This window comes from Ischnura elegans, chromosome 7 (assembly GCF_921293095.1).
Source record: "Ischnura elegans chromosome 7, ioIscEleg1.1, whole genome shotgun sequence".
NCBI classification, from domain to species: Eukaryota; Metazoa; Arthropoda; class Insecta; order Odonata; family Coenagrionidae; genus Ischnura; species Ischnura elegans.
The window spans coordinates 34,033,301-34,052,568 of NC_060252.1; the positions used below are offsets into that span (position 1 = coordinate 34,033,301).

Here is a 19,268-nt window from a genome sequence, read left to right on the forward strand (position 1 = left end):
CAAAGCATTATAAATCCTGGATGACAAAAAGGGTCAATGCACCCTCAACGAACCAAATGGACCAACTTTGGGCCAAATTGGCCCAAAGAATTTTCACCCTAAGTGGCCTAAGATGAGGATGCCGGTAGCTACGGAGGATCCTTCGTCCTCAAGACATAAAGTGAACTCTTTTTCCATCGAGCAGTTGATTTTTGAAAAAACAGAACCCTTAAGCAGTAAACTAGAAAAGTACCACGGGCGAAATATTACGGCTTCACGCAAACAAAGCCAATTAAATGGAAAGACGCAATATTACGTCCATGGCAATCCTCAGAAGGATTAGCAGGACGTAATATTACGGCCGTGGCACGTAAAGTGTTAACCGCTGCGGAGGCTACTACAATATCCAGGGGAATTAAAGAACCTGGATAAGTTAGTGGTCTGCATTACGTCGCGGAAATACTAAGGTCCATATTTCCAGTCCAGGAAAGACTAAGGTCCAGAAAAATTGGTAACTGAAGTCCAGATATATATTTGCAAAGTACAGCGGTACGTCATTTTGACGTCGACAGTAGCCTGTTAGTAGTGACATTTTGCTGTTAAAATTGTTCTCCGTAACTCTTTCGGGCTCGTCCATTCCACATCTTCCTGTCCACCTGTCCTACGTTTGTATTCATCAGGCCATCATGGCTAATGATATGGCCGACAATGCTGTTCCTTATTATTCTTATTGTCAGACATTTGAGAAGACTTCTCCTTTTGCACACTCTTCGCTGTACTTCCTCATTACTTACTCCGTCGATCCATTTTATCTTTATCATTATTCGGTAGCACCACAACTCAAATGCTTCATTCTTGACATTTCTGCTGCTGACAACATCCAAGCCTCGGTCCCATGCTGAAACAGGCTCCGTATTAAGAATCGGACGAATTTAGTTTAACTTATATTCTTATAGAGCAGTTATAGAAGCAATTATATGTCAACCCTTTTTTATCACGCCCTATTTCTAAACTTGCTTCGACTGTCTGTTTCATCGACGGAATCTTCTAATTGATTTTTAACACACTTCCCATAACCAGCTTGAAATTTTTCACACATGTTTGCTTCCTATGACAATACAATATTCAATAATCAGACGTTTAAAGTTTTCTTCCATCGTGCACTAAATAGTTAACTAAATTTCCATGTGGAAAATATTTTAAAAATTTTCTCAACAGAGTTTTAGATATAATATTGCGTTTCTAGAGCTAAAATTGCATGCCAATGGTTTCTCGCCTATTAGGGTCTTACACGCTTATTTCCGATTAAAAATCTTTTATTTAATTTTATTATTACTTGAGAAGAGAGTGGTTGTAATTTAAGTTTTATATGAAGTTACCTAATGCAGGAACGTTTCTAAACTTTCTAGCCAAGATCTGACACCTTCTACGTTTGATGCAGATTACAGGGTCAACGACACCAGCGCCGCAGATGAGCATGCGGACAATAACAGTGACTATAATCCGTTCGAACATCGTCATGTTGAGCGCACGAATTCGTAAGTATCTGAAAACGGATGGGAATTGGACTCGTTCAAGGATAAATTTCAATGAAGGCATTTTATTCCAATGAAATGTTATGCTTTTGCAAATATAATGCGTTTCCCTTATAGCAGTGGCGGATATAGAAAAAATCTCCAAAGAAGGGGGTGTGCACAAAAGATATCTTGAGCTACCTATATTTTTATCGTAATAAAAAAATTATCAAGTAGCCACATGCAAATTTTAATCAAGTGTTATTCAAATTGATCAAAAACCTATGCAAAAAATCTGTACCATCTTATGATATTAAAAAGTAACAATTGTGGTTCTGCTATGTTCGGCAATGCGGGCATGCGTAACTTGTATGCAACCGACGAGCACTAGAATAAGAAAAAAATTACTTAAGGTTTTAAAGGCTTCCTCTCCGGAGGATTAAACGGTGAAACTATTTCTGTTGCATGTCATGAAGCCTCAAGTAAGAAAGGCGAAAAAGTAAAACATACTTAGAAATAATTAATTCCACTCGCATTATGTCTTTGGTGGTAAAAGATCATTTTTCGCCGATTAAAAATTCAGTTCTAGTTGCTTATGCTATAGGCATAACTTCATTCATGATTCTTACTTTTTTATAAATATGATATAATGATGTTTATTGCTCCTGTGACAAAACTTATAAAATGCATATAAAAATATTTTTTGGAGCTTAAGGCAACATAGAAAGCGGACCCGAGTTTATACTGCCCTTAATTTTAGCCATTGATCAGTGACCATGCATGGGAAATATAATTGAAATGATAATATATTCAAACTCATCTAAAGAATTTCTTTTAAATAATGTTTCGAAAATAAATATTGATCGCATCATCTTTTTGAAAAAATCAGTGTTTTTATTACTGGGTGGCTAACAATTAAATATTGTTTAAATGAAGCATTGTTAGGTGGTTTTTTCAAAAATTTGTGGCCCAATATATAAAGCAAATTCCCCTACGTGGAGCCAATATTGTTCTCATAAAAGGCGTAACTACGTTGAAAAAATTCGTAAACCCGCTCTATTGAAATCTGGCCAATATTGTAAATCCATTCCTTCGTTTTAACTTAAATTAATAATTTATAAAGATGCTTTTAAATCGATATCATTCAATTAAATCGATGCAAATGAAAAGAATATATAAAAATCGACTGGATAATTTTGTTTCAGCTAATCTAATTAATTTTATACTGAGATGAGGAAATTTAATGTTGGTCCTGGTCTTATTTCTATATTTGTTTCAATTATAAAAAATATATGCTTGCACTAAATACGCATATTTTCTCTCTGAGACTCGTTGTTCTCGAAGGTGCTCAAGTTTAAAACTGTAGAGCATGGGAAATGGCATTTGACACTCATACGACCCGTTTGACTCGCCAGTGACCTTGGGGGCTTGGCGCACCTTCTCAAGAGCAGCCTTGGCACGGGCATCCTGGCCATGCCAAATGCCTTCCGAAGCGGCGGTCTCCTCTTCGGCACTATTGCCACGCTCCTCGTCGGATACATCTGTACACACTGCGTCTACATACTGGTGAGTCTCATCCATCACTAGGACCACAATGAAAGATGAGGGGAAGTAGTTGCTCCATTAATTAAAAGCCGCGATATTGGAGGAGGACCAGTAAGGTGTCATGAATTGTTAACTTGGGCGATTTATTGGGCCAAATTGTGTACATGGTCGGCAATCAGTTCACGGATTTAGTATATCTGCACCGGATCCCATATGCTCGCTGCATATTCAAGGTGTGGTCGGACGGGTGAGAAATATCACCTTTCTTTCACTTTCTCATCCGAAAATATTCCCACAGTACGCTTGACGTATCCTAACTTCCTCAGGGCTATGTCGCAAATATTCCTTAAATGTGTTCCCCACGAGTGGTTCGAAGTTATCGTGACTCCCAGGTACTTCACTTTGTCTGTTGCCTTTATTTTAATACCATCCACAGTATAAACATGGTTATAGTTGTGCGAAGTCTTTAGTCATATGCTCTGGGAGCGTATGATAGGCGTTGATATTCTTCCGATATTTCCAGGTGGACTCATCGCACACGCTGTGTCGTCGCCTCCGAGTTCCTTCGCTGACGTACGCCGAGACGGCCGAGGCCGCTTTCAAGACGGGGCCCTTCGCTCTACGGCGATACTCGTCGGCCGTCAGGTGAGTGAGTCGTTCCAAATCGTTGTTTATAGTTGAGCAAACTTTATATTTGGTTAATTAATCAGTATATGATTCAAAACAAATCTAAATAAAGAGTAAACCTTTTTGGTAGACTTTGGTAGACATCAGTTCGTCAGCATTAGATTAAAAATTAATCGTCAGAAAGAGTCACCTTTTTGGTAGACTCATAGATTTAATCAATTCCTCAGTATAAGATTTAAAAAATCGACGGAAAGAGTCAACCTCTCAGGTAGACTCAAATGTAAACAACTGTTTTGGATGATTCCTTAGTAGGAAATTCCAAAAATAATCGACAGAAAGGGTCAACCAGTTAGGTAAACTGAACTATATGAGCAATGAAGTTGGTTAAACTCTCAATACAAAACTCTAAACTAATCGATAGAAAGAGTCAACCTCTTAGGTAGACTCAACTATGTACTTCAGATTTGGTTTATTGCTAATTATAATATTTTAATAAATCGAGCGAAAGTGTAAACCATTTTGGTAGACTCCGCCATTGGCCCTGTGTATTTGCACGTAGTTGTTTACTCTTCCGTTTTGGCTCTGCTGTCGGATATATACCGGATGGTTGACTCTTTCTCCATTCTCCAAACTCCAGGATGAGTGCATGTTCTAAACTCGCTTCCGTTTGCCTACGGCCTTTTGTGGCCACTCTGTCAGGTCATACATTTTTTTCTGTAGTTTGTTCCTTATGGATTGTTTTTTTCGGTGATATCCAACCTACTTAAATTGAATCCTTGGGATATATCTTTTTTTGCAGTTACTAGCTTTTGTTATAGTTTTTGTCACTGTTACAAGCAGTGGCGTGGCGTAAGTTGTGTAAAAAGGCTGTTACAGATAGAAAATCTTGTTCGAGAGTCAATATTAGAATATTAGCCAGTTTATTTTTCGATATTAGTATACTGTGTGACGGTTGGCAAGGTACAAGGTAAGAAAGTGTATTATATAGTAATTGAGTTCAGTTCAGGCCTCCGTCGAGTTCGGACGTCTTGTTCCGCTCCTCGACTCAAGGTTATGGTTTGCTAAGTGTTTTCTGTACTTCCTGGCTCGTGAAAGCGTATTACCGGAATGAGTTCCTGCAAAAATTGCAGAATTTTAGTGCGAAACACGTTAGTGTTGGAGTGCTCCGATTGTGGGAACAAATTCCATGGAAACTGCGGAGATAATCCTCTAACTAAACAGGAAATTGAAGCAATTCAAGCCACCAAGCAAGTTTGGAGATGCATCGAGTGCACCGTGGTTCGCAGATCCAGCATGAACAGTGACTCTACTAGTGCGCCGAGTAAAAGTGCGTCCACGAGTTTTCCAACAGATTCAGTTTTAGATCTTTTTAGAGAAATCAAAGCTGATCTGGAGTCAACAGAGGCTTAAGCTAAGGCTAATCTTGGAGACTCGATCAACAAATTATATGATCGGCTGGACGATTTATCTTCGGTGCTTGAGGCTCACAGTAAGCGATTCGATGAGTGCTATGCTAGAATGGACTCATTAGAAAGTGAAAATCGATCGCTGAAGAAACAAATTGCGCTTCTTGCAAAACACTCTGATGACCTTGAGCAACGCAGTTTAGTAAATTCAGTTGAGATTCACGGTTACCCACTTCAAAAAAACGAAGACCTCCCGAGCATAATTTGTAATGGTGGAGCCGTGTTGGGGGTTACAGTCAAAGCGCACGACATTGAGAGTTGTTACTGCTTCAAACCCAAGTCGGTAAGTGGGCATAGTGGTATCTACGTCAAGTTCCTCCGTCAACACATCAAGGAACATCTACTACAACACATCTACTGGCAAAAAGAAGAGTGAAGAGGGACTTCTCTACGCAGCACCTGAACCTCGATGTGTCACCCACCCCTCTCTACATAAACGAGGCCCTTTGTCCTGGGAGGAGAAAAGTGCTGCATGCTGCAAGAGCTGCTAAAAATGAGAAAGGCTATAAATACTTGTGGATACGTGGAGGTAAAGTTCTAATGCGAAAAGCTGAGAAAGAACCAGTGTTTGTTTTGACGAGTTTGGACGATATAAATTTTTTATAAAATTAAGAATGTCAGATTGCACTGATAGTAAGACGTTTCACAGTAGTATATTAAGTATTATGCACCAAAATATCCGTAGTCTCAGAGCAAACTTTGATTTATTTGAAACGTATCTACATAGCCTTTCTTATTTACCGACTATAATCATATTAAGTGAAATATGGGTTTGTGAACATGAACTTAACTATTACAAATTAAAAGGTTATAAATACTTTGCCCAATGTAGTAATAGTAGTCGAGCTAGAGGTTTTATTGTTTATGTGCAAAGTAAAATAGATTGCTATTCTACTGTTGTTCAAGCTGTCACTACTGATTTTGTTCAGGTGGCCCTCAAACTTGAAAATTTTGAGTTACAGTTAATTGCTCTTCATAGAGATCAAAATTTTCCGGTCTCACAATTTTTAACTGAATTTGAACCGCTAATGAATAGTTTAAAAGGTAATATTATTGTCATTGGTGACGTTGGCATAAATATTATGGTACCTTCTAATCATTCTGATCATTATTTAAACTTAATGAGCTCCATGGGATTAGCGTGTGTAATTGAATTAGAATTTTAAATTCTGGTCTTCATTTCGCATTTTTATTATCATAGCAGTGAAACTACAAATTATATTAGAATTTTAAACTCTCGATGTCATTTAGCATTTTATATCTTTTCAGCAGTAAAACAACGCATTGTATAAGAATTTTAAATGCTCTGCGTTGCTTCGCATTTTTATAATCTCAGCAGTTAAACTACGAATTGCATTAGAATTATAATTCTAGGCTTCATTTCGCATTTTTATCATCTCAGAAGTAAAACTACGAATTTCATTAGACTTTTAAATACTACGCTCATATCGTATTTTTAATATATCAGCAGTAAAATAACGAATTGATTTTAAAATTTAGAGCTAGACTTGATTTCGGATTTTTATCGTCTCAGCAGTAAAACTACGAATAGTATTAGAAATTTGAATTCTAGGCGTTATTACGTATTTATATTATATAAGTGGTAAAGCTACGAATTGTGTTAGAAATTGAAATTCCAGGCTTCATTTCGCATTTTTATCATCTCAGAAGTTAAACTAAGAATTGTATAAGAATTTTAAATTCCAGGCTTCCTTTCGCGGTTACTCAAAAGTTAATCTACGCATTATATATTAATTAGAAATTCCTATCGCTATATCTTGTTTTTATTATCTAAGGAACAGATATACGCATTGTATAAGAATTTTAAATTTTAGGCTTCATTTTGCATATTTATCATCTCAGCAGAAAAACTACGTGTTGTATTAGAATTTTGAATAAAAGTCGTCATTTCGCATTTTCATCATCTCAGCAGTAAAACTGTGAATAGTTTTTGAATTTTAAATTCCAGGCGTATTTGTGTATTTTTATTATATAAGTAGTTACGAATTGTATTAGAGTTTGAAATTACAGTCTTCATTTCGCATTTTTATCATCTCAGAAGTTAATCTACGATGTATTAGAATTTTAAATTCTACGCGAATTATCGATTTTTTTATCTCAGTAGTAAAACTAAGTATTGTATTAGAATTTTAAATTCCAGGCTTAAATTCGCATTATTATTATCACAACAGTGAAACTACAAATTGCATTATAATTTTAAATTCTCTGTGTCATTAGTCAGTAGTAAAACTACGCATTGTATGAAAATTTTAAATGCTCTTATTCATTTCGCATTTATATCATCTCTGCGGTGAAACTACGAATTGTATTAGAATTTCAAATTCTAGGCGTCATTATGCATTTTTATCATTAGGCAGGCAGTAAAACTACAAATTGTATTAGAATGTATTATTATAGGCCTCATTTTGCATTTTTGTCATCCTAGTAGTAAAACTTTGAATTTCATTGAAATTTTTCAAGGCATGTAAATAATAAGCTTCTTCGAAGAATATATTTTAGGCATCATTTCGCAATTTTATTATCACAGCAGTGAAACAACTCATTGTAGTGGAATTATAAATTCTGTGTTTCAATTCGCATTTCTATCATGTCAACAGTAAAACTACGCGTTCTATAAGACTTTTAAATGTTTTGCGTCACTTCGCATTTTAATCATCTGAAAAGTAAAACAACGACTTGTATTAGAATTTTAAATTCTAGGCGTCATGACGCATTTTTATTATATGAGGGGTAAACCAACGAAGTACTCTTCTATGAGTCTATCCTATGTCTTTCCCTCTTCTAGATGTAGATATTACCCTCAAATAAATTTTTAACAGTTATAGAGCGACATTGAAACTACGCATTGTATTCGAATTTTAAATCCTTTTCGGCACATCGCATTTTTATTCTATCAGCAGTAAATTAACGAATTAATTAAGAATTCTAAATTCTAGGCATCATTTCTATTTATATCATTTCCGCAGTAAAACCACGAACTGTGTGAGAATTTAGAATTCTCGGCTTAAATTCGCATTTTTATTATCTCTGCAGTAAAACTACGAATTGTATTAGAATTTAATATTCCATGTAACATTTAGCATATTATCATATAAAAAGTGAAACTGCGATGTATTGAGATTGTAAATTCTACGCGAATTATCGAAGTTTATATCTCACTATAAAACTAAGTGTTGTATTAGAATTTTGAATTCCAGCCTTCAATTCGCATTAATATTATCACAACAGTGACACTAAAAATTGCGTTGAAATTTTTAATTCTCTGTGTCATCTAGTCAGTAGTAAACCTTTTTTCGCATTTCTATCATCCTTGCAGTGAAACTACGAATTGTATAAGAATTTAAAATTCTAGACTTCATTTCGAATTTTATCATCTCATAAGTTAAATTACGCATTATATTTGAATTATAAATTCCTGTCGTTCTTTCATATTTTTTTTACATTAGCAGCAAATATACGCATTATAGAAGAATTTTAAATTTTAGACGTCATTTCACAATTTTCTCATATTGGTAGTAAAACTACGAAATGCATTAGGATTTTAAATTCAGGGGTCCTTTTTTTATCTCTTCAATACAACTACGAATTGTATTAGAATTTTAATTTCTAGGCGTCCTGTTTATTTTTATTATATTAGTATGTAAAACTACGAATTGTATAAGAATCTGAAATTCCAGGCCTCATTTTTCATTTTTATCATCTCAGAAGTTAAACTACGAATTGTATTATAAATTTATATTCTAAGCGTCTTTACGAATATTTTATCACCTCAGTAATAAATCTACGTAATATGAACGTAATTTCGCATTTCTATCTTCTCTGCAGTAAAGCTACAAATTTTTTAGAATTTTAAATTCCAGGCGTCATATTGCATATTTATCATTTGAGCAGTAAAACTTCGTATTATATATGAATTATAAATTCCTGCCGTCATTTGGTATTTTTATTATCAAAGCAGCAAAACTGCGCATTGTTTAAGAATAAAAAATTCCAGGCTCCATTTCGCATTTTTATCATCTCAGAAATTAAACTACGAATTGTAGTAGAATTTAAAATTCTAGGCTTCATTTCGCATCCTATCATCTTATGAATTAAACTACGCATTATTTAACAATTATAAATTCCTGTCTCTACTTCTTATTTCTGTCTCTTTTTTAATCTAAGCAGCAAAAATACGCATTGTATAAGAATTTTAAATCTTAGGCGTCATTTCGCATTTCCATCATATTTGTAGTAAAACTACGAATTAGAATTTGAAATTCCAGGCTTCATTTCGCATCTTTATCATATGAGAAATTAAGCTACGAATTGTATTAGAATTTTAAATTCTATGCTTCTTTTCGAGTTTTTATCATGTCAGCAGTAAGGATTGTATTATAATTTTAATTTCTTGGCGAATTTTCGTGTTGTTTTATCTCAGCATATAGGCTTAGCATTGGGTTCGAATTTCAATTCCGGGCTTCAATTCGCATTATTATTATCACAGCAGTCATAAAATTAATTTTTTTTCTAGGCTTCTTTTCGCATTTTTATACTCAAAAGTTAAACTACGCATGTTATATGAATTACAAATTCCTATCGCTATTTCTTAATTTTATTAGCTAAGCAGCAGAAATACGCATTGTACAAGAATTTTAAATTTTAGGCGTCATTTCGCATATTTATCATCTCAGATGTAAAACTACGAGTTGTATTAGAATTTTAAATAAAAGTCGTCATTTCGCCATTTTATCATCTCAGCAGTAAAACTGCGAATAGTATTTGAATTTTAAATTCCATGCGTCACTGTGTATATTTATTATATAAGTAGTACAACTACGAATTATATTATAACTCGGCATTCCAGGCTACATTTCGCATTTTATCATCTAAGAAGTGAAACTACGATGTATTATAATTGTAAATTCTACGCGAATTATCGAAGTTTATATCTCACTATAAAACTAAGTGTTGTATTAGAATTTTAAATTCCAGGCTTCAATTTGCATTATTATTATCACAACAGTGACACTACAAATTGCATGGAAATTTATAATTCTCTGGGTCATTTAGTCGGTAGTAAACCTACGCTTTGTACGAAAAATTTTTATGCTCTTATTCATTTCGCATTTCTATCATCTCTGCGGTGAAACTACGAATTGTATTAGAATTTTAAATTCTAGACTTCCTTTCGAATTGTATCATCTCATTAGTTAAACTACGCATTATATATGAATTATAATTTCCTGTCGTTCTTTCTTATTTTTATTATAAAAGCAGCGAAAATACGCATTATAGAAGAATTTTAAATTTTAGGCGTCATTTCGATATTTTATCATATAGGTAGTAAAATCACGAAATGCATTAGAATTTTAAATTCAGAGGTCCTTTTTTTATCTTTCAGTACAACTACGAATTGTATTAGAATTTTAATTTCTAGGCGTCTTGTTTATTTTTATTATATTAGTATGTAAAACTACGAATTGTATAAGAATCTGAAATTCCAGGCTACATTTTGCATTTTTATCATCTCAGAAATTAAGCTACGATTTGAATTAGAATTTTAAATTCTACGCGTCAATTCGAGTTTTTCATTTCAGAAGTTAAACTACGAATTGTATTAAAAATTTATATTCTAAGCGTCTTTACCAATATTTTATCACCTCAGTAATAAATCTACGTAATATAAACGTCATTTCGCATTTTTATCTTCTCTGCAGTAAAGCTACAAATTTTTTAGAATTTTTAATTCCAGGCGTCATATTGCATATTTATCATTTAAGCAGTAAAACTTCCAATTATATATGAATTATAAATTCCGGCCGTCATTTGGTATTTTTATTATCAAAGCAGCAAAAATGCGCATTGTATAAGAATTTGAAATTCTAGGCTTCATTTCGCATCCTATCAATTTATAAGTTAAACTACGCATTATTTATCAATTATAAATTCATGTCGCTATTTCTTATTTTTATTATCTAAGCAGCAAAAATTCGCATTGTATTAGAATTTTAAATTTTAGGCGTCATTTCGCATTCTTAACATATTAGTAGTAAAACTACAAATTGCATTAGGATTTTAAATTTTAGGCGTCATTGCGCATTTTTATCATTTATGCAGTAAAACTACGCATTGTGTATGAATTATAAACGTTCTGCGTCATTTCGCATTTTTATCATCTCAGATGTAAAACTACGAATTGTATTAGCATTCTAATTTCAATACGTCATTTCGAATTTTTATCATCTCTGCAGTAAGACTGCGAATTGTATTATAATTTTAAATTCTAGGCCCCATTTTGAATTTTTTTCATCTCAGCAGTTAAACTACGAATAGTATTAGAATTTTAAATTCTAGTCGTAGTTATGCTATTTTAATAGCGAAGGAGAAAATCTACGTATTTTTTTAGAAATTGAAATTCCTGGCTTCATTTCACATTTTTATCATTTCAGTAGTTAAACTACGAATTGTATTACAAATTTATATTCTAAGCGTATTTACGAATATTTTATCATCCTAGTAGTAATATAAACTAAGTCATATCGCTTTTTTATTATCTCAGCAGTAAAATAACGAATTGATTTTAAAATTTAAATGCTAGACTTGATTTCGGATTTTTATCGTCTCAGAATTAAAACTACTAATTGTATTAGATTTTATTATTATAGTCCTCATTTAGCATTTTTATCATCTTAGTAGTAAAACTTTGAATTTCATTGGAATTTCTCAAGGCTACTAAATAATAAGCTTCTTCGAAGAATATATTCTAGGCATCATTTCGCTTTTACATTATCACAGCAGTGAAACTACAAATTGTATTAGAATTTTAAATTCTCGGTGCCATTTCGCATTTTTATCATATCAGCAGTAAAACTACGAAATGTATTAAAACTTTAAATTCTAGGCGTCATTTCGCATGTATATCATCTGTACAATAAAATAACGCATTGTGTATGAATTTTTATAATTATAGGCATAATTTCGCATTTTTATCATCTCAGCAGTAAACTATGAATAGTGTTACAATTTTAAATTCTAGGCCCATTACGCACTTTTATTATATAAGTAGTAAAACCAGGGCAGGTAATATAATTTGAAATTCAGGCTCAGTAGTAAAACTACGAATTGCGTTATAGTTTTAAAGTGTCGTCGTGTTTTTAAGTTTTTACTATCTCAGCAGTTAAACTAAGAATTGTATTAGAATTTTAAATTCTGGTCTTCATTTCGCATTTTAACTATAACAGCAGTGGAACTACCAATTGCATAAAATATTTATTCTCGGTGTCAATTCACATTTTAACCATGTCATTAGTAATACTACGCATTATATATGATTTCTAGATGCTCTTCGTCATTTTGCATTTTTATCATGTCAGCAATAAAACAACGCATTTTATTACAAATTTTAATTATACGACTAATTTCGCATTTTTATCATCTCATCAGTTAAACTATGAACAATAGTATTAGAATTTTAAATTCCATGCGTCATTGTGTATTTATTATATAAGTAGTACAACTACAAATTGTATTAGAATTTTAATTTCTAGCCGTCTTGTTTATTTTTTTTATATAAGTATGTAAAACTACGAATTGTGTAAGAATCTGAAATTCCAGGCTTCGTTTTGCATTTTTATCATCTCAGAAATTAAGTGACGATTTGGATTTGAATTTTAAACTGTACGCGCCATTTCGAGGTTTTTTTCATTTCAGTAGTTAAACTACGAATTTTATTAGAAATATGTATTCTAAGCGTCTTTCCGAATATTTTATCACCTCAGTAATAAAAACTAAGTATTATAAACGACGTCATTTCGCATTTTTATCATATCTGCAGTAAAGTCACAAATTTTATTAGAATTTTTAAATCCAGGCGTCATTTTGCATATTTATCATTTGAGCAGAAAACTTCGCATTATATATGAATTATAAATTCCTGTCGTCATTTGGTTTTTTTATTATCTAAGCAGCAAATATGCGCATTGTATAAGAATTTGAAATTCTAGGCTTCATTTCGCATTTTTATCATCACAGAAGATAAACTACGAATTGTATTAGAATTTAAAATTCTAGGCTTCATTTCGCATCCTATCAATTTATAAGTTAAACTACGCATTATTTATCAACTATAAATTCCTATCGCTATTTCTTATTTATCCTATCTAAGCAGCAAAAATACGCATTGTATAAGAATTTTAAATTTTAGGCGTCATTTCGCATTCTTAACATATTAGTAGTAAAACTACGAATTGCATTAGAATTTTAAATTCTACGCTTCTTTTCGAGTTTTTATCGTGTCAGCAGTAAGGATTGTATTATAATTTTAATTTTTAGGCTAATTTTCGAGTTGTTTTATCTCAGCAGATACGCTTAGCATTGGGTTCGAATTTAAATTCCAGGCTTCAATTCGCATTTTTATCATCTCTGCAGTACTGCTACAAATTGTATTAGAATTTTAAATCCTAGGCGTCGCTACGCCTTTTTATCATCTAGACAGTAAAACTACGAATTGTATTAGAATTTAGAATTATAGGCGTCATTTCGCTTTTTTATCATCTTAGTAGTAAGACTTTCAATTTTATTGGATTTTATTCTAGGCTTCAAAATAATAAGCTTCTTCTTAGAATAAATTCTAGGCTTCATTTCGAATTTTTATTCTCACAGCAGTGATACAACTAATTGTATTAGAATTTTATATTCTCTGTGTCATTTCCCATTTTTATCATGTCAGCAAGTAAAACTACGCATTGTATATGAATTTTTAATGCTCTTCGTCATTTCGCGTTTTTATCATCTCAGAAGTAAAACTAAGAATTGTATTAGCATTTTTAATTCAATGCGTCATTTCGAATTTTTATCATCTCAGCAGTAAGACTGCGAATTGTATTAGAAATTTTAATTCTAGTCCTCATTTTGATTTTTTTTCATCTCATCAGATAAACTACGAATGGTTTAGAATTTTAAATTCTAGCCGTAATTAGGCTATTTTTATTATAGAATTAAACAATCTACCTATTTTTTTAGAAATTGAATTTCCAGGCTTCATTTCGGCGAATTGATTTTTAAATTTAAATGATAGACTTGATTTTGGATTTTTATCGTCTCAGCAGTAAAATTACAGATAGTATTAGAATTTTAAGTTTTAGGCTACATTACGTATTTTTATTATATAAGAAGTAAAACTACGAATTGTATAAGAATTTGAAATTCTAGACGTCTATTCGATATTTTATCATCTCAGCAGTAAACTATGAATAGTGTTACAATTTTAAATTCTAGGCCCATTACGCACTTTTATTATATAAGTAGTAAAACCAGGGCAGGTAATATAATTTGAAATTCAGGCTCAGTAGTAAAACTACGAATTGCATTATAATTTTAAATTCTCGTCGTGTTTTTAAGTTTTTATCATCTCAGCAGTTAAACTAAGAATTGTATTAGAATTTTAAATTCTGGTCTTCATTTCGCATTTTTATTATCACAGCAGTGGAACTGCCAATTGCATAAAATATTTATTTTCGGTGTCAATTCACATTTTAACCATGTCATTAGTAATACTACGCATTGTATATGAATTCTAGATGCTCTTCGTCATTTTGCATTTTTATCATGTCAGCAATAAAACAACGCATTGTATTACAAATTTTAATTATACGACTCATTTCGCAATTTTATCATCTCATCAGTTAAAATATGAACAATAGTATTAGAATTTTAAATTCTAGCCGTCTTGTTTATTTTTATTATATTAGTATGTAAAACTACGAATTGTGTAAGAATCTGAAATTCCAGGCTTCATTTTGCATTTTTATCATCTCAGAAATTAAGCTACGATTTGGATTTGAATTTTAAATGGTACGCGTCATTTCGAGTGTTTTTTTTCATTTCAGTAGTTAAACTACGAATTTTATTAGAAATATGTATTCTAAGCGTCTTTCCGAATATTTTATCACCTCAGTAATAAAAACTAAGTATTATAAACGACGTCATTTCGCATTTTTATCATATCTGCAGTAAAGTCACAAATTTTATTAGAATTTTAAAATCCAGGCGTCATTTTGCATATTTATCATTTGAGCAGTAAAACTTCGCATTATATATGAATTATAAATTCCTGTCGTCATTTGGTATTTTTATTATCAAAGAAGCAAAAATGCGCATTGTATAAGAATTTGAAATTCTAGGCTTCATTTCGCATTTTTATCATCACAGAACTTAAACTACGAATTGTATTAGAATTTAAAATTCTAGGCTTCATTTCGCATCCTATCAATTTATAAGTTAAACTACGCATTATTTATCAATTATAAATTCCTATCGCTATTTCTTATTTATCCTATCTAAGCAGCAAAAATACGCATTGTATAAGAATTTTAAATTTTAGGCGTCATTTCGCATTCTTAACATATTAGTAGTAAAACTACGAATTGCATTAGAATTTTAAATTCTACGCTTCTTTTCGAGTTTTTATCGTGTCAGCAGTAAGGATTGTATTATAATTTTAATTTTTAGGCTAATTTTCGAGTTGTTTTATCTCAGCAGATAGGCTTAGTATTGGGTTCGAATTTAAATTCCAGGCTTCAATTCGCATTTTTATCATCTCTGCAGTAATGCTACAAATTGTATTAGAATTTTAAATTCCAGGCGTCACTACGCATTTTTATCATCTAGGCAGTAAAACTACGAAATGTATTAGAATTTTGAATTATAGGCTTCATTTCACTTTTTTATCATCTTAGTAGTAAGACTTTCAATTTAATGGATTTTATTCTAGGCTCCAAAATGATAAGCTTCTTCTTAGAATAAATTCTAGGCTTCATTTCGCATTTTTATTCTCACAGCAGTGATACAACTAATTGTATTAGAATTTTATATTCTAAGTGTTATTTCACATTTTTATCATGTTAGCAAGTAAAACTACGCATTGAATAGTATTAGTTTTTCTTTAAATTTTTGGCGTCATTACGTATTTTTATTATATAAGTAGTAAGTCTACGAATTGTATAAGAATTTGAAATTCCAGGCTTCATTTCGCATTTTTATCGTGTCAGAAATTAAACTATGAATTGTATTAGAATTTTAAATTCTAGTTTTTATCGTGTCAGCAGTAAAACTAAGGATTGTATTAATTTAATTAATTTTAATTTCCTGGCGAATTTTCGAGTTGTTTCATCTCAGCAGATAGGCTTAGCATTGGGTTCGAATTTCTATTCCAGGCTTTAATTTGCGTTCTTATTATCACAGCAGTCATACAATTAATTGTATTATAATTTTATATTCTTACTGTCATATCCCATTTTGGTCATGTCTGCATCAGTCATCACAGAAGTCATACAATTAATTGTATTAGAATTTTATATTCTTACTGTCATATCCCATTTTGGTCATGTCTGCAGTAAAACTACGCATTGTTTATGAATTGTAAATGCTCTGTGTCATTTCGCGTTTTTATCATCTCAGAAGTAAAACTTCGCATTGTATTAGCATTTTAAATTCAATGCGTCATTTCGAATTTTCGTCATCTCAGCAGTAAGACTGCGGATTGCTTTATAATTTTAAATTCTGGGCCTCATTTCGAATTTTTATCATCTCAGCAGTAAAACTACGACCAGTATTAGAATTTTAAATTCTAGTCGTAATTGTGCTATTTTTATTATATAAGGAGAAAAACTACGTATTGATTTAGAATTTGAAATTCCTGGCTTCATTTCGCATATTTTTCATTTCAATAGTTAAACTACGAATTGTATTAGAAATTTACATTCTAAGCGACTTTACGAATCTTTTATCATATCAGTAGTAAATCCACGCATTACAAATGAACTATAAATTCCTGTCGCCATATCGAATTTTTATTATCTCAGCAGTAAAAAAAACGAATTGATTAAAAAATTTAAAATTTTCACTTGATATCGGATTTTTATCGTCTTAGCAGTAAAACTACGAATAGTATTAGAATTTTAATCTAGGCGTCATTACGTATTTATATTATATAAGTCGTAAAGCTGCGAATTGTGTAAGAATTTGAAACTCCAGGCTTCATTTCGCATTTTTATCATCTCAGAAGTTAAACTACGAATTGTATTAGGATTTAAATTCTAGACCAATTTTCGATTTTTTTTATCTCAGCAGTAAACATAACTCATGTATTAGAATTTAAAATCCAGCCTTCAATTCGCATTTTTATTATCACAACAGTGAAACTACAATTTGTATTAGAATTTTAAATTTTCTGTGTCATTTCGCATTTTTTTTCATGTCAATAGTAAAACTACGCATTGTATAAGAATTGTAAATGCTCTTCCTCATTTCGCATTTTATCGTCTCTGCGTTAAAGCTACAAATATTATTGGAATTTTAAAATCCAGGCGTCATTTTGCATATTTATCATTTGAGCAGTAAAACTTCGCATTATATATGAATTATAAATTCCTGTCGTCAATTGGTATTTTCATTATCTAAGCAGCAAAAATGCGCATTTTATAAGAATTTTAAATTTTAGGCGTCATTTCGCATTTTTATCTGTAATAGAACTTCGAGTTGTATTGGAATTTTGAATTCTATCCTTCATTTCGCATTTTTATTAACACAGCAGGGAAACAAAAAATTTATTAGAATTTTCATATCTTGGTGCCATTTCCTATTTTTATCATGTCAGTAGTAAAATTACGCATTTAATAAGATTTTTAAACGCTCTCCGTCATTTCGCATTTTTATCATCTTAGCAGTAAAACTACTAATTGCATCAGAATTTTTAATTCTAGGCCTCATTTCGCATTTTTATAATCTCAGCAGTATTACTACGAATAGTTTTAGAATTTTTAATTATTATTTAAATTTGTCTGAGTGGTCGCATACATAACGGGTTTCCAGTATTAAGTTCTTGGGAGTAACAATTGGCAATTCCTTAAAGTGGAATCAGCAGTCTCACAAATGTAATGTATCAACAGTCTCACAAATGTAATGCGTCACACACTGGAAAATTTTTATTTTATTAGAAATTTATGTCCAGAAAGCTTTCTAAAGATTATTTATAACGCCTTAGTACATACCAGACAGAGCTGTGGCATTTTTTGAGGCGCATATTAAACTCCTTGAAACCTCCGTGTTTTTACAAAAAAGAATTGTACGTATTATTTTGAAAACGGACAGATTGGAAAGATCCTTCCCACTTTTTCTTCATTTGCGTTCGCTTCCGTTGAGACATCTATATATTTATAAGGTCCTACGATGTTTTTATGCTAGAAGTGGCAACTCTAAAATATTTAAATCCCTGCCTTCTCCCTTTACCTGCGTAAAATAAGTGTGCCCTTACCACAACCAAATTTGACTTTGTTTAAAAGATGTTTTTGTACGTAGGACCAAAGGTTTATAATTTGTTACCCCAGCCATGCTGTATTTCAGTCTTTGAAATTTTTTTTGCAAAATGCACATTCTTGGCTTCTCATTAATGAAAGTGCAGAACAAATATTGTTATAAAATATTGATGCAAACAAATTATAAATACTACTTTAGTTGTTTTTTCATGTACGCACTTAAGCTTGGTGCTTAAGCCTGGCGACCACACGTCTAGAGGCCGCCTCTATGGTAACATTTTATATTACTGCGTTAACCTAGTGGCGGCAGGGTAAGGTCCTCGCCTGCCAAATAAGAGGTTGTGGGTCCGATTCCCGCCTGGGTGGGTTACCCCTATTAGTTAGTGCAGGTACGCGGGTATTGGAACTACTCCACTTGCTGACGTTGACGGTGAACAAATGAAAACATAGTAAAATGCTCGTCCACAGTAAGTGGACGAGTTTATTATGTTTTTATAACGTTGTGTTTATGTTAATGGTCCGCTGTGCTACATTTTTGAATAGGTCTTTAGGAGAGGAAATGAAATGCCGAATAAAAATATAGGGTGCCATTTAAAAAAAAAACATACCGATGTTCATGTCTTTGTAAATAACAAAGCTACAAGGAAGGCAATCATGCTGATTAATGTCCCCCTGACGGCTAATGAACATTTGCTTGACACATTTTTGAATTTGTATCTGGACAAAAAGTTATTTCTGGTGGTCAAGATAAATGGGACACCCTGTATAATGATACACTAAATGCGAAGTTCGGAGGCCTACTCTTAGGTTTTTCCACAGTT

At 32.1% G+C, this 19,268-nt stretch overlaps 1 protein-coding gene across 1 annotated transcript in view; it reads left to right on the forward strand.

Moving 5' to 3' along the window:
• Positions 1-19,268, forward strand: part of LOC124162197 (proton-coupled amino acid transporter-like protein CG1139) — a 30,378-nt gene that overhangs the window by 1,147 nt on the left and 9,963 nt on the right. The window contains exons 2-4 of the mRNA XM_046538636.1: positions 1,389-1,517; positions 2,909-3,059; positions 3,562-3,683. Of these exons, the coding sequence (XP_046394592.1) occupies positions 1,389-1,517; positions 2,909-3,059; positions 3,562-3,683 (402 nt within the window). The remainder of the gene's footprint in view (positions 1-1,388; positions 1,518-2,908; positions 3,060-3,561; positions 3,684-19,268) is intronic.